This window comes from Clarias gariepinus, chromosome 4, assembly GCF_024256425.1.
Source record: "Clarias gariepinus isolate MV-2021 ecotype Netherlands chromosome 4, CGAR_prim_01v2, whole genome shotgun sequence".
NCBI classification, from domain to species: domain Eukaryota; kingdom Metazoa; phylum Chordata; class Actinopteri; order Siluriformes; family Clariidae; genus Clarias; species Clarias gariepinus.
In genome coordinates, this window is record NC_071103.1 from 22,315,485 (window position 1) to 22,335,776 (window position 20,292).

Consider the following 20,292-nt stretch of genomic DNA (forward strand, 5'->3'; position numbering starts at 1 on the left):
TTATTTATTACTGAGCATATCGTAACTGTAGTTCGAACTCGTTTTGTTTGAATAAATCATTAATGAAGCCTATTAATTACAAAGACCTGAGTATGTATTTCCCTGAACAAGGCGCGTTGTGTGTGTCGCTTATAGCCGAAAATCTCCAGAGCAAAAAGCGTGCGACACAAATACAACAACCCTGATACAAACTGTTGATTTTCCCCTTGATCTTTATTCTGGGGGCCGTTTACGGGTCTTAGGCGTTAGTCCAAAATCCACAGATCGATGTTTATTGCTTTACGACACGCTGGATTCAGGGGTCACATCTGATGAGCGAATGTGCGAGATTACCGAGGACGTGTGGTGGCGGGCGACGCGGCAGGAAAGAGCCGTGTTTGGGGCTGATTTATGGAGGCGGATCGATGTGTGGTGATCGGCGGCAGTTAAACATGCCCGATGTGTCCCGCTGTGTCTCTCATGCCGCCGCTGATCTCCGCTCGACGTCAGAAGGTGCGCAGCAGTGCAGCACAGCGCCTGCATTAGGCGAGCGGAGCTCAAGCGCAAAAAGCTCTCAGTTCCCCGAAATCCGCGCCGAATTACTCGAGGTGGATCTCCAATCTGCTTCTCGTTGCTCTCTTTCAGGCTCCTCGCGCATGGATTTCGTCCGGATTCGTGGCGCGTGACATGGATGGGCCGCCGCTCGCCGAGTCGGAAGCCTGCTCGTTGGTGCAGTGAGAGGGTATAGGACACGCGGCGCTTTTCTCGGAACGGATGCGGGACGCGAGCGCGCGACTCCTCCGTGACCATGCCGTGATCTCTGAGCGCTGGCCTTCACTCTTCCAAGACGACTAAAGAAGACACTGGACGGGAGTTTTGCTATCCAAAGGAATTAAACGCTGTACATTGCAGGCATCATGAAGATTACCTCGCTGCTGATAACTCACGCGAGGTTCAGGCGATCCGTCAAGATCCTTCTGCTGCTCCTGTTAGGTGTGGGATACTCCCGCGGGATGCCACACGTCTTACGATTCGGTAAGAGCGTGTTTCTCTCAGTGCATACTCCACACGACGGCGATTTGTTTTGGTCGCCATAGTTTGCCTTGCTTCCCAGTTCACGTGTTGCTGTGCCACTCACACACTGCTCTTCTAACAAGTTGTGTTTGTACGCCTCACTCGCAGGGTATTCCTCTGATCTGTTAGCAATGACATTTTTTAATTAAAGTTCATCTTTACCTACTTTGGCGGTATTTATGTGAATTACAATACTTACAGTACTTACACACACACACACACACACACACACTGTTTATTCACCTATTAGATTATCAAAGCTCTGGTGTTTTTCTGCTGATAGAGGTTATTCCACTGATAAAGTTTAATGCCTTTAAATGAATCATAATTCTTAAATGAAATCAGGTTTATAGAATTTTTATAGAACTAAAAAAAAAAAAAATCAGGGTACTGTCTGTTTTCTTTATTGTTTCCCATTATGCACCATCTTTTCAAGTGTTATAACAGTGTATTACCTGATCTCGGAGTAGTGTGTGTAGTGGTAAGCTCTGAGCAGAACATCTAAAGTGGAGTCTCTTTATACAGCAGCTTTTCCTCTTGCATGTTGCTATTAGCAACCCCTTCAAGGCATGCTTTGTTCCTGCTCATGCGTTACCATTAGCTCTCACACACAGGAAGTTCTATTACAGATAGGCTTCGACAGAAAAATAGACTTCTAATGATATTCCAGTTATGGAGGCTAATATTATGTAGCACAATTAAACGGTTGGGACGCTGGGAAGAAATATTTTATGAGCTTGGAGTGTAAATCAGCTACTGCTGTAGCTTGTAGAGCCAGGCCTGTGTGTGAAGTTCTCCTATTCTTGGTTCTTAGTCAGTGCAATCATTTTTCTGTCAAACACACCCAGGGGAATTCTGCAGCACAGCCTGTGGTTTGCTTTAATTATGTGCTGTGTCAAAGTGATCGGCCTATAGCACCAGCTTTAGGGCTTTTCTAATTTAAGAGGCACAACAACCAGTTTAGGCTGACGCTGGACTGGACACGACCTCTCTGAGCAAAAAAAAAAGATTTCATTTAATTTTTATTTAAATCGCAAACCTTGAACAGATTTGTGAAGAGTAAAGACACAAAATGTCCACCATGTGTTTGGGATTTTACCAGCAAGTGTGTGTGTGATCAGCCACAAGTGCATATAAGCCGTGGAGATAATGTGACATAGAAAGATTTTACCCATTTGTGTGAGTTTTGTTTTAATTTATAGTGTCAATTGATATTTCACCATTGCGTGCACTATGCTTTAATTTTTGGATTAAATTCACCTGAACCTATCCTGTATCATAAACATATAAAGTGGTGGAGTTGGAAGTAGCCATAGCAGATGCACCAGAAGCAAGTTTGTGATTTTTAATTTTTAGTAGCAAAGAAGAGAAGGAAGAGAAACCAAAACCATGTTTCATGCTTAAAAAATTATGCATTCTTAGCAAATAAAAATGTAAAACAGGTCATTTTTTAGGAATCAGAAAAAAGGGATGCACATCAACCACAGGTTTTAGGTGTCTACATAAGACATGTAAGGGTTCCCCCAGAGAGAGAGAAAGAGAGAGAGAAAAAGGGCAGAAAAAAAACTGTTCAAAAAAATTCATGTGGCTTAACTAATCTCTCTAGACTACTGTACAGTTATTTTGAATGGATAATGCATTAGGCCGTTTTCTTTGTCACACCAGTGTAAATTCAGCTCAGATCAAACCAAACCCTTATTTAAACTTCGAAGCATCTTGTGGGATAACCCTGATTTGCAATGCAGCCTCATAATGCATCTCTTAGCCAACCTGATCCAGCTCATGAATTATTTGTTCATTAGCAGAAAAGGACTGTGCAGACATGCATCCCCAATGCTGGAGCCAAGATTCTTAAATCATTCGAAACTCAACACTTAAAATATTACCTGTCATTGCAAGTTTAAAACAACAATCTCACAGCAGGTTCTATTAAAATATTTTATAACAATATTACCATCATACCAAAAGCATTTCCTTGTAGTGCAGCATTGTTTTCCTCTTTGCTACATATCATGATTAGGGTTGTTAGAGTGAGGTACAGGAGCTCAGAAGCTCTCCAGGTCATAGCAGAGACAGATCCTTAGGGGTTCCCTAGCTTTCTGAAGCACTCTGTTGCAGGTCTTGATGTGGACTCTTTAAGAGCTCACACGTCAAGAGCCTTTTAGGGTTCTCAATTTACAAAGCCTACTTAGACTCACCAGCCACTTTACTAGGTCCACCTTAGTACTACTGGGTTGGACCTCATTTTGCCTTCAGAGCTGCCTTAATTCGTCATGGCATAGATTCAATAAGGTGCTGGAAGCATTCCATAGAGATTTTGGTTCATATTGACATGATAGCATTACACAGTTGCAGCATTTTTGGTTGCACATCCATGATGTTAACATAATAAGCGGTGCTCTGTTGGATTGCGATCTGGTGACTATGGAGGACGTTTAAGTACAGTGAACTCATTGTCATATTCTAAGGGACCAGTTTATTTTGAGATTATTTTAAGTTTGTGTTGTCCTGTGGTCAGCAACAATACTCAGGTATTAAAGGGACCAAAGTGTACCAATAAAATCTCCTCCCATATTACACCAGCAGCACCAGACTGAAGTGCTAATACATGGCAGGATGGATTCATGCTTTTGTTTGTTTGCCAACTCCTGACCCTGCCATCTGATGTTGCAGCAGAAATCAAGAATAACCAGACCAGGCAACATTTTTTCAATCTTCTGTTATTCGATTTTGGTGAGCCCATGCGAATTGTAGTCTCAGTCTCCTGTTCTTGACTGACAGGGGTGGTACACACTGCTGCTGCTGTATCCCATCTGCTTCAAGGTGTTGCGCAGTTAGAGATGCCTTTGAGCATACCTCAGATGTAACAAGATATTATTTGAGTTACTGTTCCCTTTCTATCAGCTCAAACCAATCTGGCCATTCTCATCTGACCTCTGACATCAACAAGACATTTTTTGTCCAGAGAACCGTCACTCACTAGATATGTTCTCTTTTGTAGAACGTTTGCTGTAAGCCCTAAAGATGGTGATGTGTGAAAATCCTAGAAGATCACCACTGTCTGAAACCAACAATCACAATTTCAAAGTCACTTAAATCGTTTTTTCCCCCCATTCTCATGCTTGGTTTGCTTCGTCTTGACCATGCCTATTTTCTTAAATGCATTGAGTTGCTACCATGTGATTAGAAATTTGAGCAAAATGAGCAGTTGAACAGGTGTACCTATTGAAGCGGCTGGTGAATGTAGATAGGGAAATTTCCTTACTTTGTTCATTAATTTCTTTAAACATCTTTACTTATTCTTAAGTGTTGGGAAGTTTAAAGTTGCTCAGTGCAAATGCTTGTTGTTACCATCATTGGAAAAATTGATTTGGAACATTGGTGCTGTAATGGGGGACCAGTTTTTGACTGTGTCTCTTTACTAATAGAATCCTTAATGTAGGCATACACTATTGTTTAATTAAGATATATGTATATAAGGAGTATATGCTTTTTGTAATGACAGTAATTTGGAATGACACTTTGGCTAAGTGGTTAGTATTGTCACCTTGCACCTCCAGGGTTGGGTGTTCAAATGTGTGTGTAGTTTGCTTGTTTTCACCATGGTTCCTGTATTTCCTTGGTTTCCTCTCACAGCCCAGGGACATGCAGCATAAGCTGATTCATGTGTCCAAATTGCTCCTGGTGTGTGGGTGTGTGTGCTTCTGCCCCGTGACGCCACTGTGCCATGGTGTGCCCTAGTTCCCAGGGACAGGTCTCTTGTGATCTCACACAGGATATGAGGTAGAAATAATGTATGTATGCAAAGACAAAAGTACGTACTAGCATGATGACATCTCTACATGCATTGCTTTAGCTGAGCTAAGTCTAAACTAAACGACTGATGGCTTAATTGTGGTATCTCATGGTATTAGGTATGTTCTCCTTGGTGGTATTTGACCACATACTGTACATGTTAGAAAAGCAACTTATTAATGGGTTTAATGAAAAATTAATAAAATATTATGGTACATATAAAATTTGTCAAATATAATACTGAGAAAGTATAGCTACAGTACGTTCACATTACCAGCCTGAAGTGACTCAATTCCAATTTTTTATTCTAATGTGACATAGATCAGATTTCCTGGCCGTCTGAATGCACTGAGTCACTTTCGTATGTGGTCGTGCAACTTAAATGAGAAGGATCTCAGATTGGAATTCATGCAGCAGTTTGCCTCTGTGCATGCGTGGGGTGCTCAATGACGTCTGCCTAACTGCCTGCCATCCCAACCATTCAATAATTTTTTCACATCTATTGTTGTAAAAAACGAATGAATGCTTGCATGATCTTGTGGTGTGCACATGTACCGGTTCAGAGGACAGACTTGGCCACATTGGAGTCAGTGCTAATCTCTTCTGCCCAAAAAATTGGAAGTGAACAATGTGACTTGTAGTGTGAGCATAGCCCAAGTACGCCTTTGAGTGAATAAAGACAGTAAAATTGTTACAAGACTTCAGGGATATTTTTAACCATCACATCACTGCAACAGAGTAATGTGCACTACCCCTGCCCCAAACCTGGCGTGTAAATAAGAAGATTTACAGAGAATTAAAGCTACTTAGAGACAATGTGTGGATAAGCGGATCACTGAGCAATGCACTTGGATACAAAATCAGAACGATAAGCAGGAAATGTCTGTATTTCACAAGCTCAGAGATCGAGGGTTTTTTTGACCCAAAGAAACCCATTAGATAAGACTGTGAAAGCACTGCAAAGTGAATTCCATTACAATGCAAATCGCTCTTTTATTTGCCGCAATCATATAATACAACAGATCTAATAATCTGCATTCAATTAAAATCTGTATTTCTTGCATAGAATATTTCTTTTGGTAAACTTCTGTTGCTTGACATGTCGAAAGAGAGAGGGGACATTGAGCAGTGGATGAGAGAATGACACTTTTTCCGTCATTGAGTTTCGTCTGTCCTCTGTGGTGCTGACTATTCACTCAGAACAGGACTGACCTTGTGAGTCCTCCCTCAGTATAGGCCCGCTTCCATGGAAATGAGATGTGTGTACAGTATGTGTGTGCGTTGGACAATTTTAGTTACCTGCCTATGTAAGAGCATTATATGATACTTTATACAGAATCTCCTTCCCAAGGAGTTTTTTGACCCAAGGCAGCTTTCTGCTGTAACTTTAATATTGAATGTACAGATGGAAGGAAGCTATTGTTCGCTGAAAAGCAACCATGGATTAAATAAATAAATAAATGAATAAATAAATAATTGAATGAATGATGATAAATTCTTCGTGCTTTGCCAGTGGAGGACTCTTTATGTAATATGGAAGAATTTTCAGGTAAAGCACATGTGCTCCTCCTTAATCATTTCCTTTTGTTTGCCTGCACTATATAATTTCCAGAGCTATGTGTTTTCTCTTTCCAAGTGCCAACTTTCACTGGATTATGTGCTTATAAAATTTCTCAAAGGAAAATAAAATCGTTCACTTAATTCAGTTAAATGACTTTTTGCTCAGTGCTGCCAGTGTAAACGATCAGCTCTACCAAATAGACCTTTTTTGTGGGTAGAAGCTTTTGTGTGCATTACACCCTGTCCTGGCCTGAAGCCGGATAACTCAGAGTCAATACAGCTATTTAAATGATCGCTAAGCTGCTTAAAGTAACCGTTTCCACTTTAAGCTAGTTTAGAGAAATGTGAAATTCTTTCTGATGTAGGTATCAGTCTTATACTGGAAAAAAAAATATGTTTCAGTATTGAGGAACAACAACAGTAGGTAGTACTGGGGAATTAAATTCTGATTATGATGGATTTGTTTATCCAGCATTAAGGATTTTGTCTTTTGCAACAACCTGAATTCTCTGTAACGTGCTTTTTTTGAATAGGTACTCTGACACTTCTCTCTCCAATTTGGACTTGCCTCATGCTAGAAGATATCTACTAGTAACAGTTAGAGGATGTGTTTGTTTTGCCCACACAGCGGGAGAAGCTCTGTGGACTCAGGTCTATCACTTACTGGATTAGCAGTGGCTCAGTGGGCAAAGAATTGTGGGTGCCAATCTGCCAATCATGGACACGAATCTGTCGGATGTGGAATTCATACTGAATGACTGCAGAATGTAATGCTCCTGGCCTTCCTTTGACCCTGCCATTATGCCCATGAATAAGACAAGTTGTTCTTGGCTGCCTTAACATAACACCCTTGTCACTACACTTTCCTTCACCCCAAGGGCTTGCTTGTAAATGACGATATGTTTTCAATGGGCTGTTGAAGTAAAGCACACTGCTGTAGCCTTGCAAAGATGGTCACTGGGCTTAATTGAATTTTGAAATGGCCCATGGGATTTTAAGAAGGTCATGTTTTTTTTTTTTTTTTTTTACAGCATTTGTTAAGCTTTAGCGCTTGTATGCTCCCTCTCTTTCCAAACAGAGAAGACATTTATTTTTTAAGTTGCGCATTAAATCATCACTGTGGCTGTTATCTGTTTCAGTTTTAATTCCACTAGCTGTTGCATTGATCAAATGCAAATGCAAGCTTTATCCCAAGCTTTAAATATTGATCACTGAGTATGTTATAATTTAATCAGCAGCTAATGTGATTGATATTGATTGATATTGATACAGGCTTTTTCCCACAGTATAATTTTCAACACTCCCAACAAATTGAAGGATACACCACCGATTACACAGCATAGACGGTTTTCATATCCATGTGATGCAGCACATCGGACCACTGAGAAATCTTTCCTTTTTCCAAACGGATGAACTGAACATGGCGCAGTCTTGAAAGTAAAGTGATGTGATAGGGAAACTTTTTTTTTTTTCGTTCGTTTTCTCACAAAAGCCTTTAAATGAGTAACATTTTTAATGGTGCAACAGAGACCAAAAAATTCCCCCTAATTCCCTTAATACCGTTAATGTGTAAACTGATTATTTATTTTATTAACAGCAAAAAAAAAGCTAAGAATAATTTGCTGAAAGATGTTTTTAGGGAACTTGCTATTCTATCCCTCTAAATAACCTTTTTATTTAAATAGTTTTATTAGTCTTTATTTCTCAACAATGTGTATCAAATCTGGAGTCACACTAGAGTAAAGCTGCAACTAACGATTATTTTAATAATAGATTTATCTGTCTTTTTTTCCCAGATTAATCGATAAATTGGATAAAAAACATGAAAAGCATTAATTTCCGAACCCTTTATTCAAAAACAGAACTAAAATCTTTAGAAAGTGCACAAACATGTTGCTCCCTGAGCTGTTATTATAATAATAATAAAATAAAATTATTGACTAACACAAAAACATACATATGTATGCTTTACATCTGCCAAATATATAGACTTTTTTTTTTAAATAAAGTGCCACCTGAGCTGCCAGAACAATAAATAATTTATAAAAAAAAATAAAGAACAACTCAAATCAGAAAACACACTTTTTCTGTTTATTAAGTGTGAAATGCTCTTGGATGACTTGGGTCGCACAGATTTCTCTGTCTCCGCCATGTATCTTTCCTCTACCTCTGCTCGTTTAAAAAAATTTTTTTTTTGCTCCGCCCTGTCTATGAGGCGCCAAACTCTGCTAGCATCAGTGCGCGAGTGTGTTGACTCCGCTCCGCACTCAACTAAATTTTTTTTTAAATAATCAAATGTCTCTACGTGTCACAATGAATCGATTATAAAATTGGTTGCCAAGTCTTTTAGTAATGGATTTTTATTGATTTAATCGATTTTTTCTAATTAAATCGATTCGTTGTTGCAGCCCTACACTCGAGTGGTTTTAGGATGTCTATCTGAGTCTATCTGAGTCAACAGAGGCTCAGCAGTAACTCAAATTGACCCAACTGAGATTTTGTTATGGTAGTATAATGGTTATTATGGAGGCTTTTAGAGAACACTGGTGTTTCTTAAAAATGTTTCACACATTACAACTTTCACAGTCCACACATTGCATGTAAAGATACCAGGAAGCTTGAGATGAGTTCACACTTTGTACCCACCTACACATTTTATGCTTTAAAGATGATCTGGTGTGGGTAAAAGTACAGTATATCAGCTCATTTAGTTGTGTAGTATACAGTGCATGAATTCAGTTGATCAGACGGCAAAGTGTACAGTTATTAAGCTACTATAACGGCCACACAACACATTTTCTGATTGTATAATATGCTGATAACACATTGCATAAGTCTACAGAAAGTTTTACAGTAAGTCCTGCAAGAAAATGTCAACAGTTACTTTCCATTGTGATGAGAAGTGAGTAAATGGATCAGTGGCAGGCTTCGGGTTAGTACAATGTCCTGCATTGCTAGACACATTAGCATAAAGCTAGAACTAGATAAACTAGCATAAAGCTAACACCAGAGCCTGATTGCAGAGAAGGTTTTGGCAGATGATTGTTCATGATCTGTTATTCCAAGAACTGTACAACACGGGATATTCTCTGAGCACAGGATGGAGAGATGCCACTATTTTTCGGCAAACAGCAAAAACGTGGTCTTATTCACAAATTATTAAAATTCAGGTTTGGGGACACAGTGGCTTTTTAAGCTCGAGTGCACAGGCAATGTAGGTGGAAAAAAAGCTGCTGATAAAGTGCCGAAGGACACTTTTTTTGTACGTAATTGCTTTTCCTGTTGTGTTATTCTCTTTAATTTATGTTAAGGCAGCAGAAAAAGTTCACCCTAATGTCAGGTGATAGTGAGTTTAAATCCCAAAATTTCTACAGCCATCTATGGCTTGGAGATCAAACTGTGACTGTGGTCTCTTAGGTGGAAGACAGCCTTTTCTGTCAGTCAGTCAGGGTGACACTGGCCAATCAATGGGAATCTGTGCGCTTGGGCACGCAGAAGAGGTCAGATAGCACTTTTTTATCAAGTGTGTTTAGCACAAACATCATCTGGTAAATGACTTTACATGTCTTCGAGGAAGCATGAACTGTGCTGTGATAGTGGGTGAGGTTGCTAGTGGGTGGGAATTTGGAAATGACCAAAACTGTTTTTAAAAAGCTGTTATGTAAGCTGAAAATCTTGGATTTTGTGTTTCTGTTTTTATTCCATTTTTTTGGTTGGTATTATTCTGCCTATTTTGTCCTGATATTTAATTGTTGCTTTCTTATAAACATGACCCTATTAGACCAGATGTGTGTGGCAGGTAAGCGTTTTTTTGATCAAAATAGTGTACTTCACAAAGCTACTGAAAAAAAAGAATCAACAAAATGTATATTAAATAGAGTCGCCTCAGGTAAGCCTGCAAAGCAGAGATATCACATTTTCATAGCCGTGCTTTCAAAATTAAGCTAAAAGTCTTATGCCAGTGACTTAGACCTTCAGAAGTGTTATAGGGGTTTTGCAAAGTAAATTGTGTGTGTTTGTCTGTGTGTGTGTGTGTGTGTGTGTGTGTGTGTTTGTTTGTGTGTGTGAGAAGAGAGAGCGAGAGCATTGCTTGTGACTTGGCGAGCCAGCACAATCATTTCTATTCAGTTTACGAGAAGCTGAGAGACGTAGGAGAGGAGGCAGGACAAGGTCTTGGCCCCCCCATCACACCCTGCCATGGGGCATCCCTGAGTCAATAACTCATTTGGAGGGTTATGAATTAGAATGATCTGGCTCAGGGGAAGGTAGATTCTGGACCGTATCCTGCCTCTGGTCCCAAAAGAAATCTAAATAATAATCTACTCAGGAAAAAAAAAATCGAAGTAGAATACAATGCCAAATTGGACAGATATCAGACGTCCGCTTCTCTATTATTTGGTCCAACCCACCAAATGAGCAAATTTCTACTGAAGTGGTTTTCAAATTCAATTCTGAAAAGTCATTAAAAACTATATTATATCATTTAAGTCAGTTTGAGTGTTCAGAGCGACAGTTATTCTCTGGGGGGACGTATTATGCAGCATGTCTATTTCAGTCTAGCTCATAGGTTTTTTTTTATTTTTTTAATACTGTATAGCTCTTATAGTGCAATATTACTGTATGGAATAGAAACGGTAAAGACAGATAGTAGACTGACAGACAGATGTGTGTGTGGGGGACAGTGTGTGTGTGTGGGACAGTGTGTGTGTGTGTGTGTGTGTGTTGGGGGTGTGTGTGTTCCACTACAGCTGACTTCCTCTTTATGGCTTATTCCCTTGGGGAATATATTTATTCTTTCTTTATTTGCCTCATACTCTATTTTTCTTTTGAACTCTCTTTTTCCTCGACAGTTATCAACGAATATGACTCAATCAATACCTGTGCAGAACTCCAAGCAGAACTGTCCTGCTCCTTCTCCCCAAAGGAAAATCATTAAGAGTGCTTTCCACCAGATGGAAGAGAGGTCAGGCTGCTTATTAAATGCCAGCTTAGCTGGTCCAACAGTCATCCACTGAAATGTTCTGCTAATTTCACTGGAACATCAGTTCAGAATACAGGAAGTAAAGAAGGAGGAGGTGGAAGGATGTAAAGTGTTTCCCTGTCCATTAGTCATGGGCAGAACTAGAGATGGTCAGCATTGTTTTGTAGCTGCCACTTGACCCTTCTTTCACTTTGAGTTACTAAACAGCTGCGTGTCTGTGCCCAGATCTTCAACACTATGAATTAAACACAGACCAGGTGGATCACACAGCTTCAAATGACCTCAGGCAAGACGCTCGATTCATTGTAGTGGTTTCTTTTCTGAACATTTAACCAGAAGGCTCTCCTCGTGTATCTAGAATGCAACCAACTCACATAATAATCACAGAAACTTGAATGATCTTATCAACTGACCAACAAGTTGGTAATAATTATGCTAAATGCATACTATAACATCTGGAATCATTAATTCTACATAGAACAACAGGGATACAGATTACTTAGGCAAAGTATGTGAGCACCTGACTGTCACACGCATATATGCCATATGTGCCCATTCCATTAATCCATTGCCTTTATTATAGAGTTTTCCCTTTTTTTTTGGTATAATAACCTCCAATTTTCTGTGAAGGCTTTCCACTAGATTTTAAAACATGGCTGTGGGTGTGGGTGCAGGTGAATGTCTTGTGGAAACTTTTTGGGAAACCCCACATGGGGGTGTGATGGTGTTTACATATAGTACATTGGGCCACATAGTATTTGGTGATGGGCAAAAATGTTGAGACCAAGGTAAAATGCAATGTTTTAACGACCTTCTCACTCACTGATCCTCTATACTGCTTTATACCTGTATACAGAGTCGTGAGGGGGCCTGAAGCCTATAGGGCACAAGGCAGGGTACACACAAATACACACACTCACACACTATGGGCAATTTGTAAAAAAATGTTTTTTAGGACTGTTGGGGGAAATCGAAGTACTTGGAGGACACCCACCAAGTACTGGGAGAACATGCAAACTCCATGCACACAGAGGCGGGAATCGAATCGGGACGGTAATCAAACCCGGACACTGATGGTTCAAGACGACACTGCTAACCACTTAGCCACAATGCTGCCTAATGACTTCCTTAAATTTTTAAAACAATCACAATAAAGTAAACAATTATCATTTATTATTTTATGCAACAATCAATATTTGTGCTTTTTCCTTCAAAACCGTCTGAATCCAGCTGGAGTCAAAAATGTGTCTGTAGTCCTCTGGTGTCACTCGCTCAATGCATGCCTGCTTGATGGCTTCCTGAAGATCTTGTACAGAAAGTTCACAAATCACCCGAGAATTCCCAAGTTTTAGCCATTTTTGTGCAAAAAGTAAAAGTCTAAACCACATATTCGTTCCATCCGTTAACTAAACCAGCTGATTATAATTAGAACAAATCTTCAACCAGATAGCCTCGAACTGGTGAGTGACATCACCTGTTTTGAGCACAGTGAGAACTATAGCACATGTTGTTTTAATACTTTTGGCCACCACTGTATTTAACAAGGTGTAAGTCTGCCAAAAAAAAGTATTGTGCACAGATGCACAGAAATGTTAAAAAATGTATTATCATCACTATAATCTAAAGAATCTGTTCACAAACAGCTTTTCTGTTCACATAAAAAAGAAAAAAACAAGGGCTTGGGAAAAGCTTACATGAGTCTGCCAGGCCAGTGATAATATTTCATGTGCTAGTATATCAAACGCCTCAAGAATAACATTATTAACTAATATGAATAATGAGTAATAACTGAGCAATAGATAAGGTGAACATGATAGGTAGTGGGTGGTTGAGAGTGTACATTCCAGAGTTTCTGCCTCTGCACTAGACGCCTGTCATGGCTTTTTTAACTCCCAGGGTCCTATCTGATTTCCATGGTAGCCCGTGGAGAATGCTATCAGACGCTGAGAGGCAGAACTCAATATGACTCCTCTGGTGTTAGGGCCAGGACTGGGAGGATTCGAGGGATTTGTATGTGTGTGCGCGCGCGTGTGCGTGTGTGTCCGCGCGTGTGTATTGTGTGCGTTTGCCACTGCCTTTACCGTAAAGGAGGGGTAGTGCTTTGATTTCCTACTGTCAAAGTCAGGCCTCATCATTTCTTTTTGAGAAGATGCCTTGGATAGAGAGAGAAAGACAGACAGAGAGTGAAACAGGGTAGAGAAGATAGAGATAAAAGGAGAAATAAATAAAGTATGTTTCCCTTGAATTAAACATGATGTTAAAATGCTCTGAGAGATGATAGTGACTCTGTTCTTTTTTGGCTAGAGAGCATCCCGGCAGTAAGCTGCTGCCTCAAGTGCTTTGGATTATTGAGGAAGATGAACTGATGTGTGGTGTGTTGGAGTGTGTGTAATGGAAGTGAGAATGTTTGTGGGATGTAAATAAGTGGTGTGTTCTGTAGGGAATATGCTCGAGAAATGTGAAAGATTAGATCACAGAAGTGCAAGAAGGCCCCTCGAGGATTTGCGAATCAGATGCGCTGTGCGTATAGAAAAACCTGCTGCATCTGATGACTTCAGCGAAGCCACTCGAGCACTAGAACAACAGGAAGGGGTAAGCTGGGAAAAATTGCAATTACCATGTATCTTTTTCTGGGTATGACTCCTGATAATGCTCCCATTTAATAAGAACTCAGTTGTAAAATAAGCCGAAAATGCTCTGTGGTTTGCAGCGCTACAAAAATTCCAGTTGATGACTTGATTGGTATTTCTTGAAAATCAGTGTAATGTCTACTGTATGTTTATCGGAGACGTTAGTTTTAAGCAACATGGTTTCTTAGTCACAAACTTGCAACATTTGCCTGACAAAATTCATATAAAAAAGAAAGCATAAGGTTAAGAGACCTTAACCTTATCATCAGGCCATCAGACTACTGAACACTGACCAATAGGTCTCCACTTGTCACTTTCACAATGTCACTTTACAGTCACTAAGCCACTTTATGCACTCCACACTGCACATAATTGCCTTTTTGCACAACATTCATTGCGGACATTCCTTATACATTATACACAAGTAAACACTTCCACAATCGTGTGTGTATGTGTATATACATGTATGCATATGTGTGTATGTGCATATGTAGATATATGTATATATATGTATGTGTATATATATACATAGACGTGTATATGTGTGTATATTCTGTATGTGTAGATGTGTATACTTATGCTCACTTTTTTTTACATTTTTTTAAATAAATTATATATATATATATATTTTTTTTAATAACACTTGCACAATATTTTACTTCTGTATTATCCATATGTATATTTATTCTTATAATTGTACACCACTATTGCCTGTGTAGCTTGCACATAAGAATTTCACTCACGTGTACGGTACCAGTGTACCAGTAACGTGATGTGACAATAAAAGCGACTTGACTTGACTTGACTTGAGAGGTGCCCATGATCGTGTATCATTTATAAACCCGGAGTAGGTGTTTTACTGTGGTAAGGGATCTGGAAGCTATCCCGGGACACTGCGAGCAAAGAAAGGGGCCTGGATGTGAACCCAGAGACGAAGAAGCGAAATTATTATACAGTCAGTGTAATGTATCGTGCTTTGCATAAGTGTTGGCATATAAATATACTGTTTGCCTTTTTCCACATATTGTAGTGTTAAACTAGAACTGATATGTACTTAATCAGGGTGATATTCTTGCCGTGCATATCATTTTCCCAGAACAGCCTCTGGATTTAGCATAAGCCTGACAAGGATAAATTGGTTTACTGAAAATGAATCCGTATGATACTACATAAAATCAGGTATTATAGTGTTTGCCCAGTCGCTCACCTAAATTGCCGTGAAGCATCTAAATTTATTTTGGAGAAACCAGTTACTGTCTGGGTCACAGTAACTGAATAGATTTAACCCTCAAGCAATTAAATTGTCTTACGGTCTCCTGGAAATCCTGAAAACCAAGGAGCAAAGCTCTACGTTCTGGGGAAGTATCAATCAGGGTTTGGATCTGGGTCCAGGGTCTGGACATTCATGGACACCATTATGGACATTGCACACTCGCACATTCATGCACATTTGCACATATTTCTATTTCATTTGTGTTCATAGCACATAAACACATTCATGCATATTTGCACACTCCCCAGACATTTCTATTTAAATTCTATTTCATTTCCACACTAATATATATATATATATATATATATATTTTCTATATTTGTGCAGGGAAAAATATTTTTTCTGTATTTGTACAGCCAGATTTTTTTTATATATTTTATATTTTGTTTAATCCTTTATAGCTATATTTTTCTTAGCTTAATTTTTTTACATGTTATTTCTTATTTTATTCCATATTAATTTCCTATTAAGAATCTTTTTTAAGGTCACGTGCGGTCGTTTAAGCATGTCACTGCATATTGTACTGTGTATGATTATGTACTGTATGTGACAAACAAAATTTGAATTTTAAATGATATAAAACAAATTCATTACACGTTAAATATCTTGTGATTCACCATTAAATCATTCATGTATAAACAGAAAGAATAGGACACAAACATGACTTTTCTTGATGAGGCTGGGACCGTCCACAAAGCTCGACTTTAGGGAAGACTTTGCCTGTACCATACCTGTAAGTGTAGATTCTCTGGTCTAAAACAGTTAAGTCAATTTCATTTTAAGGTTGCACAACCACAAAAGGCACATCAGTGCTTGTGTATCTTGTATGGTAAAATCTGGCCATTCAGGAAGAACTAATTAAGATGGAGAATGCTTATTCAACACGATTTGTGAAATAATATTTGGTCAGCAGCTGTTAAGTCTGCCTATTTTCCTCTCTATATATTGCAAAAAGACCTTCTCTTGCTCCACACGGTTGACCTGTCAGATTCACCAGAAGAGCAGATCGATAGAAGTGTGTCAAAGCATCACAGAACCAAATGAGTTTGACTTCATTGCTATCAGGAACTGAGGATAAAACTTAACATGATCTTTAGGGTCAGTAGAATCTCTTATGAGTGTTTTCAAAATCAGTTTATTCGTGTGTACAAAAAGGGTTTTCACATTATTTTAAAAGTCAAAGCTCTTTGAATAAGTTTGCTATCTGGAGGGTAAAAGAAAGGATACCCTCTAGCTGCCTAAACTGCTTACACTTTACCTGTCTCGCTGTCTATTTACTGTAGGTGTGTCTTACCTCTTCTTATTCTTGACCTCTTTTTCTTCCATTTTTCACATTTTATCTATACTAGCTTTTAAGTGCTTGTGCAAAATGGTCATTTAGATGCTTCATAATGTGTCAAGATTACTGTAGGTTAGATACGTCAAGACTCAGGTACCCCTCCATCAAATTTTTTTTTCCCTTCTTTGAATTTTAACAAAGATGAATTTTGACTGTCAAAATAAGTTAAAGATTCTTATCTCTCCTTTAATTTCTTTTAATATTTATTTAAGACGTGTTCTTAGGAAAAGTCACATGAATTCAAACGATACAAAATAGGAATTTTACTTAATGGGGTCTCGGATAAATGATGATAACTGATCACTACCGCATAATAACTGATGTCTGGAGATGGGGTTTGGAAAAGTATAAATGTCACATATTCACACACTACAGCTAAAGAAACATCTTTAATTGATCAAAAAAAAAGGCCGGAAGAAGATAGAGAATAGGAGCATAAATATTTGATTACATGCTTTGTTAGTTAAAACACGCCTATGCTGTAACACATCTAGCTACTTGAATCGTACAGAGCTCTGGAGAGGCCGCAGACTCATTTCGAGCAGGTGTAGATCAAATGTTTGTTATGAATATGCATGCTCTTTAATTAAGTCATACTTTGGGAATATTATGCCATATGGAGACATATTGAATCACATTAAATCCTATGGTCTTAATAAGATTAAGAGGACTCTAGGATATTACACACATGCATGAGTTGTTCAATTTAAATTAGGATTTGAAGGAGCAAAACTTTTTTGGACAATAGTCAAAACTCAGTATGGCATTAACCCTGAATAGGTAATAGATAGGCAGTAGATTAATATCTAAGGAATACGGAGCCCAAGTCAACACCTTGAACTCTGTACATGCGCCACAAATAATTCCTTACAAATTCAGCAATTTGGCAGGGTGCAGTATCCTGCTGAAAGAGGCCACTGCCATTAAGACTACTGTCTTCATGAAGAGGCGTACATGGTCTAAAACAATGTTTAGGTACAGAACATTACCCAAAGCATCACACTGCCTCTGCCAGCTTGCTTGCTTTCCATAGTGTATCCTGGTGCCATCGCTTCCCCATGTATGTGATGCACACGCACCCCGCAATCCATATAATGTGAAAGGAAACGTGATTCATCAGATCCATCTGGTCCAGTTCCGATGCTCATGTGCTCATTATACAGTATGCGGTTTTATTGGTGGCCAGGAATCAACATGCCCACCCTGACTGGTCTGTAGCTACAAAGCATGCTGAGATTCACCTTTCTATCTTAGCCAGCATTACGTTTTTTAAGCAATTTTATGCAGTTTTATCTATTTAGTGACATCTAAATGTTAGACCTGTGAACCTGGGAAGAAATGATTTGGGTGTCCATATGGTGGTGGTAGATAGTGTGAAAAGCCTTTTAAAGTCTATGAATATTGAAGGAATCTGATCTAAAATATGGTGAGATTTCCTCAAGTCACAAAGTAGATAAAGAAACCCCAGTGTAGCAAACAACATTGAGTTATGCAGTTCCATTCTAACTTTTTTAATTAAATACAATTATCCAACATTAAATGCTTTGGGAGGTATTCTTGCACAGCAGGTGGTGTTATCACTTCAGCTCGGTTCTGTCTGAGTAAAATTTTCCATGTTGTTCCTGCATGTGTGTGGGTTTTTCCTCAAAAACTTGCCAGTTCCCTGCGACAGATGTGTATACATGTATGGCCCTACGATGATTTAATTTGGCTTTATGCCCAGTATTCACAGAATAGGCTCTGGATCCACCTTGACCCGGAATGATGAATGAAAAAAAATTAATGATTAAATGTCTTCATCAGGAAAAAAGTATGTGTACCGCTGGGATTATCTGTTCAATTAAACAGATAATTAGAGCCTGGATTTTCAATCAATAGAAAGGCAGTGAAGTGTGAGTGGTCTTGTCCTATTTAAATCGGAATATAAATTTGAATCCTAGCTAAGTCTTTAGGTCTTTAGCTCACACGTTTGGAAAAACATGCCATGTCTGAATCACATTCACAGGCTTTTGAAGCTGGTAGAAATAGGAGTTGCGAACAGTTCCTGGACTTTCCAAAAGAAGAAAATTAAGCATGTTGTCATTCCAAGAAAGGTTATCGAAAAAAAGGCCTCCAAGACATTTAACATTCTGAGAGACCAGGGGATAACTCCCAAAGAATTTTTGACTTTAATGTTAAATTCCATGCTTGGCTTAATAAGGCATAATGCATTCACCCATAATAATTATGATGTGGGAGTCAAAGTACTACTGTAGGTAACTGACTGGGCAACTATAAATGTGTATCCATCCATGAACTCCTGCTCAGCAGAAACTGGGTCTTGAAGCAATCTACATCTAAACACACCCCAAGCTCAAGAAAAAAAAAAGATTTCAGAAAATTTAGAGTAGACAACGCTAAGATCTTCTCTGAATTCAAATATTGTGAAAGAGCTTAAACCTAGAGGCAAAAGGTCATTGAGGAGCAATGTGGCAGACTGATCAAGAGCTAACAAAACCATAAAAATGTCATAAATTGTATATAAGAGTATAAACACAGCACAGTGAAGTAGATGTTGTCTGTGTGAGAGAGAGCAACTTTCTATCCTCTTCTCCTTCATTTTAACACTATTACAATTCGGCGCAATTATAACCAAAGCATGGGCTCTCTGTTGGAAGCCCTTAATAATGGATGCCAGCAAACAGTAAATGCTTTAGCACAGGAATTAGCATCTGACCTTTTATGTTCAGAAGAAGATAATGTCTGAGTAGTGACTGAGGAGAGAAGATGCTGCCGAAAGGATAGATATTAAAGTTGTTCCAGCAGTGGCGGAGTGGGAGGAAGAAAGGAGGTTGAATAGTTCTGTATCTACATCTTATTATAAAACACTAACCTTTCTTCGCCTGAATGATATCTCTCACAGGGGCCTTATTCGGAAGACCAATGGCTTCGGTAGTTCATCAGACACTCTCATAACATCTTTGGAAATATTATAATAAATAAATTCATGAGATAGCCTAGAAAGAGTCCCTCAGAAATACCAGCTCCTGACATGCAGGGAAAATATGGTAACATAAACTTAAATAGTGCAAGTATGGGGAAATACGTTGTGGAAGAACTTCATTGAAGGATAAAAGAAGAGGAAATGAATTTTAAGTGTGTGTGGGGGGGTGTATGGGGGTGTTGGGGGGGGGGTTATGAGCAGAGAAAAAACAGGTGGCTTTTATCGGCCCACACAGCCTTTGTGTTAGGATTGCTTCTGTCACTGCTTCTGTACTTCTATACTGCTTCTGCACTCAAACAACCATGTACAGTTCTTTACTGTGATACTTTTATGCATAGCGTAGGGAATAGCCCTGTTTCATTTGCTGAATAAATAATGATACACAAAGGCAGAAAAATACAGAGGGAGACTAAAGCTGGAACATGGAAGCACGTTAACTGAAATATGGAGAGAAAGTTGAAAAAGAACAAATAGTACAAGGATAAAAAGCAATTTCCCCACAAGGAGTTTATGTAGAAGGTGCTATGAATAAATCCATTCGACACATTTTAATTTACATTTCAATTGAGCTTCGGCTTGATATTATTGATAGTTATCTAAAACCTAAATGGAATCATTTTGGTTATTGTCCATCAACCGTCCATCGATTGTCCATCTGCGATCACAGAATCTTAACAG

The 20,292-nt window shown here is 38.9% G+C and overlaps 1 protein-coding gene across 2 annotated transcripts in view; it reads left to right on the forward strand.

The window, feature by feature from the left end:
- Positions 1-530: 530 nt before the first annotated feature.
- The window catches only part of grik2 (glutamate receptor, ionotropic, kainate 2), a 166,164-nt gene continuing 146,402 nt past the window's right edge, over positions 531-20,292 (forward strand). Inside the window, exon 1 of one of the 2 annotated variants that reach the window (XM_053494214.1) lies at positions 531-1,014. In XM_053494214.1, coding sequence (XP_053350189.1) covers positions 897-1,014 — 118 coding nt within the window. In that variant the 5' untranslated portion in view covers positions 531-896. The remainder of the gene's footprint in view (positions 1,015-20,292) is intronic. The other variant, XM_053494215.1, reaches the window with a different exon arrangement.